The sequence below is a fragment of the Vipera ursinii genome (assembly GCF_947247035.1).
Source record: "Vipera ursinii genome assembly, chromosome: 1".
NCBI classification, from domain to species: domain Eukaryota; kingdom Metazoa; phylum Chordata; class Lepidosauria; order Squamata; family Viperidae; genus Vipera; species Vipera ursinii.
In genome coordinates this window covers 33508958-33528509 of record NC_139512.1, presented here as the reverse complement: position 1 = coordinate 33528509, position 19552 = coordinate 33508958, and the positions used below count along the sequence as shown (strand labels likewise).

Below are 19552 nucleotides of genomic sequence, written 5' to 3'. Positions count from 1 at the left end.
TAGCTACCTGTGCTGTAACTACGATCCATTCGTCTTATTGAAGATAAGTGGTGTCAGAATGGCCAAGGTACCTGTTAATTATCAGGAAAATAATTTTTGTTCGAATGACACTATAAAAAAAGATCAACAAAGAAGGATATATCCAGAGATTTTCACCTCTGCAGAATCATAGGGACTTGAAGAGAAATGTGTCTGAAAAAAATTAATAAGATTAGGAGGAAATGACAGATAAAACATACACAGGTGATGGAATGAACATCTACCTAAACTAAAGGCTTTAATCAATACACAAGACATCACCAAAGAGGGGGTGTTAGTTTGAATCTTTGAAACTTTCACCCTTGGGTATAGCCTTTGAGAAGGCTATTTTCCTCCACCTATCATTTCCCTGTAGAAGTTGGTGGTTCCCCACTGAATCTTGAAAGAGGTTGGCAAGGGATGATAATGGACGACACACTAATGCTGGCACACACAAAAATATTATTCTTCCCTTTAGCCACCTCCTTGCCTTTTTCCCTTGAGCGATATCCATGCAGACCATGGAGATATAAGTCAGCTGAGTCTGCAGTTTATAATCTTGCTCATCTACAAGATCACATTCTTAGCATAGCCAAATAAACTGGCAGTCACAAGAAGGAAGAAAGTAACAACAGCAGTAGCATTACCAGCAGTAGTTGTTGATGATAATTTCAGCAGTTAATATTAAATCCCAGTTAAGGTAATGCATGTTTTGGAGGAAATGTTTGCATGTTTACATGGCAGATATGCCAGTTTGTCTAGTAGGAGTACTTGTTCCTGGTTATAGTATCATTCCATATGTGGTTAACAGTCCATGGATAGTGTAGCTTTTTTATTATAAAATACCAGATGGGACATTAGCCTGTTTTTGTTCATTGTTGCTTCAGTAAAAAATACTTTGGGAACTACAGACTGAAAAGTACAGCTTTAGAAGAAACCGGCACTATTGGATCAAATCTCATTTGTGTAACTGAGCTAGAATTAACGAATGAATGCCAGATTCTAATACAGCAGAACATGAGAAGAATGTGAACTTTCTAAAGAACAACTGAATTTTCCAAGAGACTCATGAGAAGAATATAATAGAAAAAAAAAGGATGGAATGACCTTACTTGCACCAAAATAATAAATGGGAAAATAATTGTTCCTGGAAAATGTCTACGTACCTCATTACAGCAATGGAGACTCTGTACTGTAAATGACTCTAGATGTGCTGAAAAAGTAGAGTACTTTGGCAAGACAAGGTCAAGGTCCTGTCTAAGAGGATTTGAATACTCATAAAGCAATTGTTTCCAATCTGGTATCCTCTAGTTGTCTCAAAATGGCAATTACCAGAATTCCCCAGTATTGTAACCTTTGGAATTGTACTTGCAAGATTTCTGAAAGGTTAGTTTAAAGATAACATAGAAGAAGAGTCCCACCCACTCACTCTATTCCATTAATACTCTACAAATGTGGTAAAACCCATTAGAATAGCTTGAGGTTTATTTGTTAGCTTTATATGCTGCCCATCTCACTATCTAAAGGTAGTGGTAGCTTTACTGCAATCCCACAGAACAAGCTAAATCAATTACACTAACAATAACTGCTATAGTATAGTGATTAGAATATTGAATGGCAGACCCACGTTTAAGTCCATTCTCAGCTATGGAAGTTTACTTTTAACCATTTGCTTTTTCAGCCCAATCTATTCCATGAGTATTTTGTTATGAAAAAAATAGAATACTATGTATGCTAACTTGAGTTCTTGAAGAAGCAACAAATTTTAATCAACAGCCAGAGTAGATTTCAAGTCTTCTAGATTGCCACTCTAGAGTACCTTTTATTCAGAAGAACTTTTCTGGACTAAAAGAGTATGCTAGATCATAGGTAGCATTCTCAAGTGACTGTGTTGTCATCCCTATGGTAAAATAGGAAGGATTTTTGTAGGTTATCCATTCCAACATTCTGGTCAATGAAGAAAGCCCAAATTAAGTTGCATATACATCTGCATATACAGATATACTGTACACCTGATTCTTTTAGCTGGGCAGAATGGAATTGTAATTCAAGTCATCTGTAGGACTGTGATTTTTAATGATGAACTGCAGTTCATAGGCATACATCCTAAATCAGAAACAGGCAATCTGTTGATCTATTGTTTGGTAGTTTAGTTCCCAGAAGCTTCTGCCAGCAAGGCCAATTACTTACCAAAAACAGCTGGAAGGCAATGTTAATATTTACAGTGGATGAAAATGTTTTATAGGGCTTGTTGCAACAAATGATAAGCCACCCCTCTGGAAGCAACAGACATCATTTATCAAGCCCACTGTTGCTTATTAATCATTGAGTTGTTTTTTAAAAAAGCAAGAAGTACTGTACATCTTAGCAATAGGATAAAAAGTGGGTAAGCTATTTTCAAGGGAGATAAGTCCAAAAGTCAAAATGTACTGCTTCCACTTGCCTCTTACATCTTTATCTGGGAAATGATTCTCTAATGTAAAATGAAACATTTTGGCTACAGGAAAAACATATGCAAATCAAGGTACTTGCAATCTAGATGTGATAAGCTAAAATAACACATTCCTACCAAAAACAGCAACTAAGAAACTTTGAAGAATGGTAATTCAACAATAGATACACTGCTTGCGAGGGAAGAGATCATACACTGCAAATCCCAACTTTACTTTGCTTGTTGGTTTTTGAATTGACCATAACTTTACTTTGTTTATAAACTTTGTACAGTATAAATCATGCACCATGGCAGACAACCAACTGACTCATCCAGTGGAGTTTGAAATTTAGAATTGTGACTGCAGACATCTGCATTCCTTTCTACTTCGTCTCTATTTCTTTTAGAATAAAGGATCGTTTTCCCTAACAGATTCTTGCTCTTGTGGTAGCAGATGCCAAGACGAGATTCAGAAGCCAAAGGGCTGCCTGGACACCTGGAAATTTTGAACTTATTAGCCCTGAACATCCTGACTTTGCAAAAAAAAATCACCCTACTCAGAACTGCCTATATACTCAGAAGCCATCTTAATAGCTCTTAGGTCCTTGGTTCGGACCTGAACTGTCAAGTTTTTACTGGTCCAAGATTGTGACTAGAAGAAGATTTAACCATAATAATAATAGCACAAATAAAGTATGTGAATAAGAATAGAACAGTGACATTAAATGGTCTAGAAAAGGATGTACTGTATGATTTCAGCCCACTCCCCATCTGTAAAAAAAAGAAAAGCCAACTTTGACTCCAGTAAAGATTTACTTCATAATAAGAGTCCTGCCATGGTTGTGCATGCCAAAGATATACATGGCAGGACCTGCAATAGGTGTTTCATTCATAACAAATGTTTGTCCAGTCTCTTTTTAAAAACTTCCAGTGTTGGAGCATTCACAACTTCTGGAGGCAGGTGGTTCCATTGATTAATAGTCAAGGAGAGAAGCAACCTACAACTAAGGAGAAACTTCCTGACAGTTAGAACATGGGTCAGCAACCCGCGGCTCCAGAGCCGCATGCGGCTCTTTCAGCCATCTCCTACTGCTCCCAGTCCTCCGCCATGTGCAGTCCAAAAAAAAAAAAGTGGGACTAAAAATGTTCAACCAATCAATTCAAACTTCTCATGAAGAAAAAAAAACTTGTGAAGTTTGAATTGATTGGTTGAAGTTCTTTGGTTTGTGGAACTGCCCACAAACCTCTTCTTCTTTGGACTGCACATGGCGGCAGCGGAGGAAAGGAAAGGTGAGCAGCTTGGCCCAACACAGGGAAAGTTGCTGGCTACTCCATGCAGTTCCCACTCGGCCTGGGAGTTTGCGCGGGACTGGCACAGCTGGGAGCTGAGGCGCAAGAGATAGGTAAACTGAGCTTTCCTTGGCTGAGCTTCGCAGGCTGAAGCCTCTCCTCAGCGTCCTCGCCCTCCCGTCCCAGAAGGCAGAGTGACGAGTCCGCTCTCAGATCAAGTCCCAGGTTGAATCAGTTCCCCCCAGCTTACACCCGCCTGAAGGGGCGGGGAAGGATGTCTCGCCCAACAGTTTGACTGCGCGCAGCTTTCCCTGGAAAGGCCAGCCCTGGAGCTGGCAGGCTTTGCCTCCCTAGCATGGAAAGTAGCCGGCATAAGGCGAATTGGGGGGGGTTGTTTGGAACATTGAAGCGCCAGAACCTAGGCATGGAGCTTGTTTTTAGAGTGTGGCGTGGAGCTGTTCATTTGAAAAGTTTGAAGGGGGGTGTTCTGTTCCCCCCCCTGGGTTACAAACAGACAGACAAGCAGGCACAACTAGCAAGGGTTAATTCCTCAGGCTTTAGTAATTGCCTTCTGATAAGGCCTTGGCAGCCTTCCCACAGAGGGCCTCCTCAGGGTGCCTCCGGTCAGAGAATGCCGGCTGGTGGCCCCCAGGGGGAGGTCCTTCTCTGTGGGCGCCCCGGCCCTGTGGAATCAACTGCCGGTGGAGCTCCGGATGGCACCGGATCTCCGCTCCTTCCGGCGCGGGTTAAAGACCCACTTATTCGAACAAGCTGGCCTGGCCTGATGGGGAGTTATTTTAGGGTTTTAATTATTTGTATATTTCTATTGTTTTATTGTGGGCATTAATTTAATTATTTTTTTAACTTTTGTATTTTTGTATTTTTATTATATGCCCTGTTCACTGCCCTGAGTCCTTCGGGAGAAGGGCGGTATAAAAATCCAATAAAACTAAACTAAACTAAACTAAAATACAAACAGCCAAAATAGGCTTGTTACCTCAAGCGTCCGCTGGAATGAGATAACTTCCAAACAATTACTCAAAATGAGTCCAAGCAAACAGTCCAGAAACAGAAGTACAGAAGCATTGTCAAGAATTCAGGCCAGGGTTTCAAACAGGTAATAAATCTGACAGACTTCCAAAGATGTGACCAGAAGTTGATTAAGTTATTGTTCATCACAAAGTCCTGAGAGCAGCCACACACCCTTTTGTTCCTTGTGGGGTGAGGCTCAGTGACTCAGCTAATCCCTGACCCTCCTACTCTTCCTACGCTGCTGTAAATGCTTGGCTCTGCGCCGTTCTCGGGGATCTAGCCATGATTCATCTCTGCTGCTCTCCATCTGCTGCAGCTGCTCTGGCTCACTCCCAGCCTGGCTAATCACAGGGTGCTCCTCTTGGCCTTCAGATGGAGATGGAGGCCTTGCCAGAGGGGAGGGTCCTGGAGAGGGAGGCCTTGCCAGTTCCTCCCCATCATCCTCAGAGTCCTCTTCCTCAGGTAGGACAGGCTCAGGGGTCAGGGCCACAACAGGGAGGGGATGATTAAGGAAAGTGAGGGCTTGCCATCTTTGGCGGCTGTGGTGGCAGGAGCAGCAACAGGAAGGCGGTGGCAGCTGCTGTTGGGGCGGCTTAATGCCCTCGCTGTGCCCAGCAGACAGTACTCGGCAAGTGGGCGTGGATGATGCGCCGGCAGCTCCCACCTCTCCAAGTACCAGGCAGTGCTGCCCAGACACACCACTGCTCCTGCTGCCAAAGACGGCAAGCGGGGCTGCTCCCACACCAGACCTGGAGCACCTGCAGCGTCTTTCGAGGAGGGCACTAGGCCGCCCCAACTGTAGCCGCCGCTGTCACCTTCCTGTTGTTACTGCCCAGCAGGCAGCTGGTGCTGCCCGGACACACCGCTGCTCCTGCCGCCAAAGATGGCAAGAAGCGGCAGTTCCCAATCTTTGCTTCTTTCACTCAATTAAGTTTCCTGTTCTGCGCATGCTTTTTATGGCTCCCATTTTTTTGCTTTTGTGAAAGAACCGGTTCCGAGTGGCTCTTTGACCCATTCAAGTTGCCGACCCCTGAGTTAGAACAATTAACCAGTGGAACAACCTGCCTCCAGAAGTGGTGAATGCTCCAACACTGGAAGTTTTTAAGAAGAGACTGGACAGCCATTTGTCTGAAATGGTATAGGGTTTCCTGCCTGAGCAGGGGGCTGGACTAGATGACCTCCAAGTTTTGTTCCAACTTTTATTATTATTATTATTATTATTATTATTATTATTATTATTATTATTATTATTATTATTATTATTATTTATTATTATTATTATTATTATTATTATTATTATTATTATTTCAGGAAATTTCTCCTTAGTTCTAGGTTGCTTCTGTCTCTTTGGTTAGTTTCCATCCGTTGCTTCTTGTCCTGCCTTCAGGTGCTTTGGAGAATAGCTTGACTCCCTCTTCTTTGTGGCAGCCTCTGAGATATTGGAACACTGCATCCAATTCCAGCAACATTATTATTATTATTATTATTATTATTATTATTATTATTATTATTATTATTATTATTATTGTTGTTGTTGTTGTTGTTGTTATTGTTGTTGTTATTGTTATTATTATTATTCCTATTTATGTATTTATTTAGCGAATGGCATATTATACATGGACTAGCAATATATATTAACATTTCACCTGGATTAGGAAAACACAATAAAATATAAATGTTAAAAAGATCAATATTCAAATAACAATGTCTAACAATGTCTAGGTCATATATATAACCTGTACTGAAATATTCCTGGAGGAACATTTAGAAAGTAGGTAAATAAAAGCAACCTGCTAGATTAAGCAAAAAACACCTAGTACAACATAGTATTTCATGTAATGGCTAATCTGATAAATCTGCAAATACCCTATATACCATCCAGAATTAATCCTTGAGTGAACATGGAGGGAAAACTGACAACTAGACAGCAACATATATTTTTGCAGCCCAGATGTTGTTATCTAATAAAAATGTATCTGAACTGAGAGTAAGGTAGAGCTTTGGAAAAGTAAACTAGGCCAATTTTAAGAAATGAATCTTACAACTGAGAGTGAATAAGGGACATAATCTGACATACTGTAAACTGACCTTTAAAATGTACTTGTTTATTAAATTCATATGCCACCCATCTTTTTATCCAAAACAACTCTGTATATCAAAATATATATGCAAGAGAACTGTCTAAGCAGATAGAAATTTCATTCTTTTTTCCCACTCTTTCTCACACAACCAAACTGGTTCTTGCTTCCTTTTGTCCCTGGATGCCTGGAAATGACTTACTGTAGCATTTCACATTGTCAGGAAGCAGAGACAATGACTGGTACACCCATAATACTTAACTACTGTATTATAAAAGGTTATTTGGCTTACTTATGAATTCTATGAAATCATCCACTGCAGACTTGGTTTATGGGTTAGCATTCTGGCTAAACCAAAACTGAAGAATCACAACAACAAATAATTGTAATAATGTTCACCCAAAGTCTGGTAAGTTAACGAACAGGCACATCCTAGATGTATGTTAAGGTATACATTGTCAAGAACTCTTTTTTCCCTTTTAGCTCACACTACTCTTCCAAATGTCCTCTCTCTCTCCTCCCCCTCCTTGTTATGTCATGTCATGTCGTGTTGTGTTGTGTTATGTCATGTTATGCCATATCATGTCATGTTATGTTGTGTTATGTTGTGTTGTGTTATGTTATGTTACTTCTAGCATAGTCATGGTGGTTAGACTAGAAGCAAGGAACCCAGGTTCTACTGCACCCTCAGTCATGGAAGCTCATTTTGATGACTTTGGGTCAATCACCTTCCCCCAGCCTGACTTACTTAAAAGGGTTGTAGATATAGGGAAAAAGAGAAGGAGGGAGCATTTGTGCACCCCAAAATGCCTCTGAAGGGAAACATAAATATACTGTAGATTCATGTAAACCTCCAATGGCAAAGTGATCTCTATCAAAAGGTGGAAAAGGCTTGGAGGTAGCTTTCTTCTTCTTCTTCTTCTTCTTCTTCTTCTTCTTCTTCTTCTCCTCCTCCTCCTCCTCCTCCTTCACTAGTGTTAAAAAGAATTATTAGAAAGATAGCAGGATAAATGCTGATAATGTATCACAGCAATATACAGTAGTTGAAAGATAAATAAATAGAGAAAAGTGTGCTAATACTGTATTGCCTATTCAGCAGGTCCTTTCCAAAAAGCAAGCTGTTGCTTTGGAGTCCATGATAATATGGAGCTCATATATTATGAAGGTTAATGCGGACCCTGTTCCAATAAAAAGTCCAATTTATCTTTTACGTATGGAACTTGCTGCATTGGGTGTGAAAATACTCAACTTCAGTTGACTTAAAAGAGGACTGGATAAATCCATGAGGTTTAAGTTAAGTTAGGAATTTTGATGTATTACTGCCTCCAGAATCCCTGGGGGGCAGACCTTTAATATCAGTTCTAGGGATAAAGAATGGAAATGGACATCACCCTCCTGCTCATGTTGGTGAGCTTCTAAATGAACCTAGCTGATAGTATATGAGACAAATATTGAATCCAGCAGGTTGTTTTCTATGTTCTTACGTCTTTTTATTCAGTTGGAGCTCTTAATTTATTTTCCCATGGGAGCAATTGTCCAAACATACTCCGTCTCTTTGCTCCAATAGCTCTGCCATGAACTTTCAACGTGTTGCAGCTTCTTGCCTAATGGCCACCAAGAGAAAATTTATTAGCCCCTTATGACTGTTTTTTAAAATGCTGGTCTTTTACAACAGAGAAAAGAAAAAAGACATTTTAGCAAATAGCTTTCCTCTTTTATGTCTTCTATGAAAAACATGGGGCCAAAATGTTGCAACAAAAAGACATTCAAGTCATAATATATCTTTTCAATTTTTTCCCCAGCAAGATAGAGCAACATTTTCTGTATATATGAGAAAAAGGGCCATGACCTTGCTGACAGGGTTAATATCAGCCTGACATTGTTAAATTCCTCCTTTTCCTCCAGGCAGCTCATCATAGTGTCGAAATTCAGCTACAATAGAAAAAAAAAGCCTGAGGAACAAGATAGGCTGCAATAGGAAACCAAATGCTGTCTAGGGGAAAACCCATCCTTTCCAAGTTAAAGGGCATAACTACCTTGAAATGTGAATCATAGATAAAAAGAAAGAAAGTAGTTTAAAGGAAATCATTTAGAATATTTTCTAAATATGGTATGTTTCAAATTCTTTGCACGTTACTTTATTTATTTATTTTATTTATTTTTTATTTTAATTCCATTTATATCCCGCCCTTCTCCGAAGACTCAGGGCGGCTTACAAGCTTAGGAGTAGCCTTCATTCTGTGTATATGCCTGCTTATTAGGGCTTTCACACACACCCCCAAGCGGCATTATTACAAAGTCAGCTTAATTGCCCCCAACAATCTGGGTCCTCATTTTACCTACCTCGGAAGGATGGAAGGCTGAGTCAACCTTGAGCCTGGTGGGATGCGAACCTGCACTAATTGCAGGCAGCTGGTGTTACTTAAGGAGGCATTAGCCCACTGCTCCACCAAGGCTTTCTGTTAGCCCCCCAGATAATCTTCCCTTCTTTGTTGCTGAATATAGAAGTATTCTCCTTATGAAAACAAGAGGCGGTGGAGATCTGTATTGGATTAATACTTTGAGTGGAGAATAGAGACAAATGTTTTGTGGCGGTTCTCCTCCTTTCTCTGTGGTAGGTTCCAGTTGATGTTGGGGAGGGAGGAGAGGCAGATTAAGCCCTAGGTGTGGGGCTTCCTGCTTGCTCCAATCTTTCATTATTCCTCTTTAATATCTACACCATACCACTGGGAAAGGCAGAATGGGAATCATCAATATGCTGATCATAACAAATTATACATATCCCATGCTATAGTAATGCTATCCAATATTGGCAAAATGCATGGGACCATAATCCTTCATGGATTACTGCCTTGTCGTGGCAAAGGGGCTTGCGTAATTCAATGAAGCTATGAGCTATGCCGTGCAGGGCCACCCAAGACGGACAGGTCATAGCCGAGAGTTCTGACAAAAGGTGATCCACTGGAGAAGGAAATGGCAAACCACTCCAGTATCTTTGCCATGAAAACCCTATGGACAGTACCAAAAGGCAAAACGATATGATGCTGGAAGATGAGCCCCTCAGGTCGGAAGGCGTCCAATATGCTACTGGGGAAGAGCAGAGGGCTAGTACTAGTAGCGCCAGAAAGAATGAAGCGACTGGGCCAAAGCCGAAAGGACGCTCAGCTGTGGATGTGTCTGGTGGTGAAAGGAAAGTCCGATGCTGTAAAGATTTTTTCTCCATAGGAACCTGGAATGTAAGATCCATGAATCAAGGCAAGCTGGACGTGGTCAAACAAGAGATGATAAGACTGAACATCGACATCTTAGGTATCAGCGAACTAAAATGGACAGGAATGGGTGAATTTAATTCAGATGACCATCAGGTATACTACTGCGGGCAAGAATCCCTCAGAAGAAATGGAGTAGCCTTCATAGTCAATAAAAGAGTAGGAAAAGCAATACTGGGATACAATCCTCAAAATGACAGAATGATCTCAGTTCGAATCCAAGGCAAACCATTCAATATCACAGTAGTCCAAGTCTATGCCCCAACCACCAGTGCTGAAGAGGATGAAATTGACCGGTTCTATGAAGCCCTACAGCACCTCATAGAACTAACACCCAAAAATGATGTGCTTATCATCATGGGGGATTGGAATGCTAAAGTAGGAAGCCAAAAGATAACTGGAATAACAGGCAAGTTTGGCCTTGGAGTACAAAATGAAGCAGGGCACAGGCTGATAGAATTTTGTCAAGAGAATACAATGGTCATAGCAAACACTCTTTTCCAACAACCCAAGAGACGGCTCTACACATGGACATCACCAGACGGTCAACACAGAAATCAGATTGACTATATGCTCTGCAGCCAAAGATGGAGAAGCTCTATACAGTCAGTAAAAACAAGACCAGGAGCTGACTGTGGCTCAGACCATGAGCTTCTCCTTGCAAAGTTTAGGCTTAAACTGAAGAAAGTAGGGAAAAGCACTAGGCCACTCAGGTATGAATTAAATCATATCCCTGTTGAATATACAGTAGAGGTGACAAATAGATTTAAGGAATTAGATCTGATAGACAGAGTGCCTGAAGAACTATGGACAGAGGTTCGCGACATTGTATAACAGGTAGCAACCAAAACCATCCCAAAGAAAAAGAAATGCAAGAAAGCAAAATGGCTGTCTGAGGAAGCTTTGCAAATAGCTGAGGAAAGGAGGGAAGCGAAAGGCAAGGGAGAAAAACATAGATATGCCCAATTGAATGCAGAATTCCAGACAATAGCTAGAAGAGATAAGAATGCCTTCTTAAATGAACAGTGCAAAGAAATAGAAGAAAACAATAGAATAGGGAGGACCAGAGATCTTTTCAAGAAAATTGGAGAGATGAAGGGAACATTTAATGCAAAAATGGGCATGATAAAGGACCAAAATGGCAGGGACCTAACAGAGGCAGAAGAGATTAAGAAGAGGTGGCAAAATTATACAGAAGAACTATACAAGAATGAGCTTAACGTCCCAGATAATCACAATGAGGTGGTCACTGACCTCGAGCCAGACATCCTAGAATGTGAAGTGAAGTGGGCCTTAGAAAAGCTGAGCAACAACAAAGCTAGTGGAGGTGACAATATTCCAGCTGAGCTATTCAAAATCTTAAAAGACAATGCAGTAAAAGTGCTACACTCAATTTGCCAGCAAATTTGGAAAACTCAACAGTGGCCACAGGATTGGAAAAGATCAGTTTACATTCCAATTCCAAAGAAAGGCAGTGCCAAAGAATGTTCAAACTATCGCACCATTGCACTCATTTCTCATGCTAGTAAAGTCATGCTTAAAATCCTACAAGCTAGACTTCAGCAGTATGTGGATCGAGAACTACCAGAAGTACAGGCAGGATTTCGAAGAAGCAGAGGAACTAGAGATCAAATTGCCAACATACGCTGGATCATGGAGAAAGCTAGGGAGTTCCAGAAAAACATCTACTTCTGCTTCATTGACTATGCTAAAGCCTTTGATTGTGTGGATCATAACAAACTGTGGCAAGTTCTTAAAGAGATGGGAGTACCAGACCATCTTATTTGTCTCTTGAGAAACCTATATGCGGGTCAAGAAGCAACAGTGAGAACTGGACATGGAACCACTGATTGGTTCAAAATTGGGAAAGGAGTCCGGCAAGGCTGTATACTGTCGCCCTGCCTATTTAACTTATATGCAGAGCACATCATGAGAAAGGCAGGGCTAGATGAATCAAAAGTTGGAATTAAGATTGCCGGAAGAAATATCAACAACCTAAGGTACGCAGATGATACCACTCTAATGGCAGAAAGTGAAGAAGAACTAAAGAGCCTCTTGTTGCGGGTGAAGAAGGAGAGTGCAAAACTTGGGTTGAAACTTAACATTAAGAAAACCAAGATCATGGCATCTGGCCCTCTCAATTCCTAGCAAATAGATGGGGAAGAAATGGAGGTAGTGACAGATTTTATTTTCCTGGGCTCCAAGATCACTGCAGATGGGGACTGTAGGCAAGAAATTAAAAGACGCTTGCTCCTGGGGAGGAAAGCCATGGCAAATCTAGACAGCACACTAAAAAGCAGAGACATCACCCTGTCAACAAAAGTGCGTATAGTCAAGGCTATGGTTTTCCCAGTTGCAATGTATGGCAGTGAAAGCTGGACCATAAGAAAGGCTGAGCGCCAAAGAATTGAGGCCTTTGAACTATGGTGCTGGAGAAGACTCCTGCGAGTCCCTTGGACTGCAAGGTGATCAAACCGGTCAGTCCTAGAGGAGATCAATCCCGACTGCTCTTTAGAAGGCCAGATCCTGAAGCTAAAACTCAAATACTTTGGCCACCTAATGAGAAGGAAGGACTCACTGGAGAAGAGCCTAATGCTGGGAAAGATCGAGGGCAATAGAAGAAGGGGACGACAGAGAATGAGGTGGCTGGATGGAGTCACTGAAGCAGTAGGCGTGAGCTTAAATGGACTCCAGAAGATGGTAGAGGACAGAAAGGCCTAGAGGAATGTTGTCCATAGGGTCGCGATGGGTCGGACACGACTTCGCAGCTAACAACAACAACAACAGTGTTCAACTTGGGGGTCCTCCTGGACTCTTAGCTCTTGCTTGAGGAGAATTGGCAGCCATAGCCATATTCATTTTGTGCAGATATTGCATTCTTCCCCAGACCATGAAGCCTTGTAGTTACTCATGCCCTGGACATTTCCTATTGGATTATCGCAACTCATTCTAAATGGAGCTGCCCTTGAAGACCATGATTTTTTAAATTGTGGTTGTTTGCTTTGATTACATGGCTGTGGCCATCATCTTGACTTTTCTCCATGTTGACTTGCCTGAAGGTTTGCACCTAACTTTTCTCTCTTTAATACCGTACTGCTGTAATGTCCTTCCATCTTCTGAGTGGTTGAGAAGGCAGGTTTTGCAACATGCCTAAGGACAGAGATTCCTAAAGAGAAATCTCTACTCATGTGGTGATGAGGACATTAAAATTCTGGGTCATGTCCTGCTTGATCACCAAACCACACCCCAACATTTAGGCATGACTGAGGATGGCCACCTCATTTCCTTACTAGCTGACCAGAAAGTGGAGATCCCAGGTAGTACAGCTTTGTTCTGTACATTGGCTATAGTGGAACATATAGGATTGCATCAAGTTCGGTAAGTCTAAATAATGTTTATATTAGCAAATGTTATGTGTGCCTTGGCATATTGTTGTAATAATTTAAACAGTGATTCTACTAACAACCATTTTGTAAAGCTAAGAAAGCAAGCTACCAATAATGAAAGCAGATGTCCTATCCAGAGTTTTGTGTGCATCGAAATACCACCATCTAGTGGAAAGATTTTAATTTTGGCTGATTATGTAATTCACATAGAAGGAGTAATCATATTAAACCCAGGCACTAAGAAAGGATCCTTCAAAGTAGGTAGAAAAGGTAGTTCATTGCCTTTGGAGAAAATAAGTCTGCCAGACTTAAATATAGCTGTTGTCTTTTTACCCTGCCACATGATTCTTTGCCTGGAGTTAGATATTACAGAAAAGTTAAAATGATAACTAAAGTCAAGTTTTGGATCTGGTCTACAAAGTCCAAGGTTCAAGTCCACCTTTACTCCTTCTCTTGTTCTCTCCCATCTCCAGTGAAATGATATCAACAGTAGGACATGATTGTAAAGAACACATCAACCCAGTGACCTGGGGAATTTAGCTAACAGAACTCTGGAATTTCCCTTGGTCAAAAACTTGAATGAGCAAAAACAATATCCCACAATATGCTAGTTATCTCTCACTAGAGTACAATTCAGTGAGATTTCAGAGTGGGGAACAATGTTTGCTTTGTTTCTTCTCTTTCATGTTCAGGCCAGCCCATGAGATTGCATGGCAACACAAAGTTTGCCAACCCTTTTTGATTTAGATCAATCAAGGTCTAGAGCTAGCTTCAGTCTGCAGTCCTCATGTAAGTAACCTCTTTTTGCTTTTATGCTACTGCCCAGTTTACTTGGGCCTGGTGTATACAGAAGTGTCTAAAGTGAGTATGTAGAGAAAGCTGCATGTTTTTGCACTTGTTGCAAGCTGCAATTCAAACAATCAACTGCACAACACTAGGAGACATTTTACTGCAGAAACTGCCCACTTTCAGATAGCTCCTTGGTAATCATGGCCCCACAAATACCTACTTTATATCATATGTACTGTTTGTTGCAGATTTTTATTTTCATTTATCTTCACCAGAGGTGCAAATCTGAAGCCCTAGAGCACAAGGAACTCCACAAGAAGAATCTGGAGACCTTCAGATGTTTTCAGTCCCAATCACTTTGGGCAATCACAGGAGTTGCATGCTAATGATTTCTAAATTTTGTGATTGATGTCAATGGTGTTGTTCCCATTAAAAAAATCTAGTGCTTCTTTGTTTTCCCTGTGTTGCAATAAACCAGGGATGGGCAAACTTGCAGATCTAGAGATGTACGTAACTCCAGCGTCATTTTTTCCCTCCAGAGCCTGGAACCTGGTCTCAATACATCAGTGAATTCTTGTGGCAGAATTATCCAAAGCTATCAGGACAGGCTTCTATCATTTTGAGGTCAGTGTCACAGAAACATAGCACAAGTCTTAAAGTACATTTAACACAATCCCCAACCTCCTGCCCAGAAAATGGGGGGGAAGAGAAAATCCTAGTCTCCCATCCAGTTTATATCATTACTCTGCCCAGTGTGGTCCTTATTCTAAGGATTGACTACTTCTGTATGCATTGTATGTTTCTTCAAACATTTGGCAAAATGGCTTTGTTAAGTTCTCCGTTTGGTGAGACATCAACGAGGCAGAATGGTGAAACAGTCATGTCTTTATTCAACACGACAGAACCAGCCCCAAACACTGCTCAGCTTCTATTTATCTGGGTTGCCACTAGTCAGCAGCCAATGAGATTAAATAGTAACTTCCCACCTTAAAATGCAAAGCAACAACTTAGGAGACGAGCTGTCTGGAGTTTAACCGTAATGGCTGTTAACCATTGCAAACACAGTTTAAAAGCAACTTATCTCAATACATAACACCCCTTACTCCTAGATGGTGCAAATCTTGAACAATGTACATAGTCCTTTAAATACATTGGTGGTTTTCGCTGTCGCTCCGAGCATCTCAGAGCCACTGGAACTTCCCAGTCTACCTGTTCGCCTGCCAGGCTGGGTAGACCAGGGGCTTGAGAACCGATTGCTTCAGATCTGCCCAAGTCTCTTTGGCTGGCCTGTTCCAGTAGATCTGAGCCAAAGTCCATTTGTGGTACAGTCTGCGTTGAGCTGGCAATCGGTACCAGTTGCCGGTTCTTCTCAATGGGAGCAGTATGTGCAAGCGGGGTTGAATTGCCTGCCAATAGTTCCCCCTCTCCATGGCTGAGAGTCCCATCAGTAATTGCAGGCTCTGCAGACGGGGCATTGTTAAATTGCCCCTGGGGTTGGTTATGAAACGAGTCATTTGCCAGTGGTTGGTTCACTAGTCTCCAGCACAGCTGGTCAATGTGCTGCCAAATCACCCTGCCATCTTCCAGGACCACTTCATAGGAAAGTGGCCCCGTCACCTTACCAATCACTGCTACCACCCACAGTTCCCCTGGGCCTGGACCATAGTTCCGGGCCCAAATCCGGTCACCCACTTGCAAGCATCGCGGTGCTTTTGGCTGTGCAGTGTCAGAAGCAACTCTGTCTGGATGCAGCTGATCCAGCTTAGTAATTAAGCATCTACCCCATCTCAGTTCGGCTGGGATTCTGCCCGTTAAAATGCAGGGTGTTGTGCATTGGCAAAGTAAGAAATCTGCTAGCCTGTGCTTCCAGTCACCGGTTATGATCCTCTTTAAGGAGTCTTTGGTCATACGGACCATTCGCTCCACTTGGCCATTCGAGGCCAGGTGAAAGGGGGCCGAAGTGGCATGCCTTATCAGGTTAGCCTTCAGGAAGGACTGGAATTCTGTAGCAGTAAACTGAGCCCCATTGTTTGAGACTAACATGTTGGGTAGACCATGGGTTGCAAATATTCTGTGCAGTTCCTGGATGGTCCTGGCAGTAGTCATATTTGGGACTGGTGCGACCTCTAACCACTTAGAGTGGCTGTCCACCACAACTAAGAACCATTGTCCCTGAAAGGGCCTGGCAAAGTCAATGTGGATTCTTGACCACGGAGCGTGCATGGCTTCCCATCGGTGGACAGGGGCTTGCAGCATTTTTGGCCTTGATTGCTGACAAGTGAAACAGCTATGAACTTGAGCTTGATATCTTTATGCAGCCCAGGCCACCAAAGGTAGCTCCTCGTGAGTGCCTTCATCCGGACTATTCCTGGATGGTCCTCGTGCAGAGACTCTAAAACACTGGGCCTCAAAGAGCTCGGGACTATGACTCAACTCCCCCAAAGGATGCACCCCTTATGAGCAGAAAGCTCATCCTTCCTCATAAAAAAACTCTGAAAGTTTGGCCCCAGACATTTGTTAAGCCATCCTGTATACACCCAGTTCAAGACATGGCTAAGCATCTTCTCAGCGGCTGTTTCTGCAGCTGCATCCCCAGCATGAAGGGGAGACTCCAACAAGTCCTGGATAGCCAGGATGCAAGCAGCCAGAGCAGGGTCTGGCTTTAAATGTGGCAGGGGAAGCTTGCTGGGGCCATCTGCATGGCCCATTTCTTTGCCCAGTTTATGAATCAGGCTGTAACTATAAGCTGAGAGAAAGATAGACCACCTCAACATTCGTGGAGATAAGATATGAGGTGTCTGTCTATTTGTGGTGAATAACCCTAGAAGTGGCTTGTGGTTCGTGAAGACCGTGAAGTGGCGGCCATACAAGTAATCATGAAACTTCTTAATACTGGCCACTATGGCCAGTGCCTCCTTGTCTATTTGTGGGTAATTGCATTCTGCTGAAGACAGTGTCCTAGAATAATAAGCGATGGGAGCCTATCTCCTGTGTGCCAACAAGTGACTTAACACGGCTCCTACCCCATACGGCAAAGCATCACAAGCAATGCGGAGAGGCAGCTTTTCCTGAAAATGGGTGAGTACTGAGTTTGAAGACAGCAGTGATTTGACTGCCAAGAAGCTTTTCTCATGGACACTTGTCCACTGCCACTTTGCCTTTTTGTCCAAGAGCCAGTGTAACGGCTCTGCCACTGCGGCCTTGTGTGGAAGAAAGGCATGATAAAAATTCAGAAGTCCTAAAAAGGCCTGAAGCTCCCCCTTCAGACTGGGAGCCTGCTGGATTGCTTTGAGCTTGGAATCCTCCAGATGAATGCCTGCAGCATCTATGCAGAACCCAAGGAATTGTGTTGAATCTACCCCGATCTTGCACTTTTCTTTTTTTAGTTTCAGCCCCACTGTGGAAACACTGAAGGGTGGCTTTGAGCTGTTTGGACAAAATCTCCTCTGACTCCCCAGTGATGAGAACATCATTGAAGTAGGGGCACACACCTGGAATGTTCTTGAGTGTGTGCTCCATAACTCCCTGAAACAGCCCTGGGGCTACACTGACCCCGAACTGTAGGCACCTGACCATGAAAGCTCCCTTGTGCGTGACAATAGTCTAAGCTTCTGCCGTGGCATCATCCACGGGCAGTTGCTGGTAGGCCTGCACCAAGTCTAACTTTGTGAATACGTGACATTCACAAAGTGATGCCAAAATGTGGCTGACTACAGGCACCGGATATGCATGTTGTTGAAGTACTCTGTTAATAGTGCACTAATAATCTGCACATATGCGCACCTCACCGTTGGCCTTAAGTGGAGTGACTATGGGGTCTCCCACACCCCACTATCTACTGGCTGTAACACCCCGTTGCACCAGCTTGCCTAGCTCTGCATCGATTTTGGGCTTGAGGGCAAAAGGCACTCAGCAAGGCTTGATCCATATTGGGGTTACGGTAGGATCAAGGTGGGGGGCAATTGGAGGCCCCTTGTATTTTCCTAAGTTTGGGCTGAACACATCAGCAAACTCTTGGCAAACTGCTGACAGGTCCACTGCTAGCGTTTTGTGAATGCCTGTTACTTGGATGCCCAAGGCATCAAACCAATCTAAGCCAATGAGGCTTGTGCGGTGGCCCTCGACAACCATGATGTCCAAGAGACCCTCAAACCTCTTGAACTGCACCATGAGCATAGCTTCTCATTAACAGCTATGCAGGAGTTTTGTAAGTCCATCAGCAACAGGTTACACAGCCTGAGTTTTACTTGTTTGTTGCTACAACTGCAGATGTGATTAAACGTTCCTTGGGAAAATACAGATAGTGTCCAGTTCCATGTTACATGGAACTCCCTGAAGCTTGATCTTTAGCCTAAGCTTCTCTTTAAGGGGATGATGGGCTCCAGTTCTGAAGACGCTCCTTCGACTGGAGTGATAGCCAACTTGGTGTTGCCTGGGGGCCCCAGTACCTTTCCTGAATACTTCTTCTTGGGGTATGTCCCATGGCGACCTTTGCAGACAGCAGCAATGTGGCCTTGTTTGCCACATACCCAGCACAAGGCTGTGCATAACCTGCACTCCGAGCATCTATGACGACCTCCACAGCCCGCACATCGAGGGAACTACCTTCTCAAGCTGGTTCCTCTCTGGCTTCTTCTGGAGCCGATCAACCACCAAGGTCCGTGTCAGAGTCTTCTGGCCTTTTGACGTCCTCGTGGTGGACAGTTTCTGTGCTGGGAGTGTTCTTGGAGGGCTGTAAGGCCTTGACGGCTCCTCCAGCGGCTTCATCACCTCCTTCAGGGCTTCTTGGAATGAAAGAGTCTCTTGCAAATAATTTCTGTTGGAGACCTTGATTCCTGAATCCGCAGACTAGTCGGTCTCTCAGTCTTTCTTCAAGTTCTGCAAAGTTGAATAACCGGGACACCTGGAGAAGAGTGGCTATGAACTCGGTGGCAGACTCTCCAGGCTGATGCTCCCGCTGCTCAAACGCATGCTGCCATTTTGAGTTTCGGCTCAAAATGGTCTTTGAGCTTCTTCTTAAGATATGCATAGGCAATTGACTCGAGTGTAGCCGGGGCAAGCAAGTTCTCAGCTATATAGAATGTAGCCAGGCCGCATACGCATAGGAGCGTAGCAGCCTTCAAGCTGTCTTTGCTAACCTTGATGCAGGAGATGTAGGAACTCCACCTCTCAGGAGGCACTACATCGAACTCCGGCAATTTTCCAACTTTGGCCATGGTGAGTTTTCGTTGTCCTCGCAATGTCTTGTGCTGCTGTGCT

At 43.0% G+C, this 19552-nt stretch overlaps 1 protein-coding gene across 16 annotated transcripts in view; it reads right to left on the bottom strand.

Moving 5' to 3' along the window:
• Positions 1-6468: 6468 nt before the first annotated feature.
• The window catches only part of LOC310639047 (uncharacterized protein), a 49796-nt gene continuing 36712 nt past the window's right edge, over positions 6469-19552 (bottom strand). For 5 of the 16 annotated variants that reach the window (XR_014492215.1, XR_014492218.1, XR_014492222.1 and 2 more), the window contains 2 exons: positions 8334-8453; positions 6474-7820 (listed from right to left, as the gene is read on the bottom strand). Coding sequence is in view for 2 of the 16 variants with exons in the window: in XM_083360416.1 (XP_083216542.1) it covers positions 7594-7820 (227 nt within the window). In the remaining 14 variants the exon portion in view is untranslated. Of the gene's footprint in view, positions 7821-8333; positions 8454-19552 lie in introns of all 16 variants that reach the window. The other 11 variants (XR_014492217.1, XR_014492221.1, XR_014492219.1 and 8 more) reach the window with 7 other exon arrangements.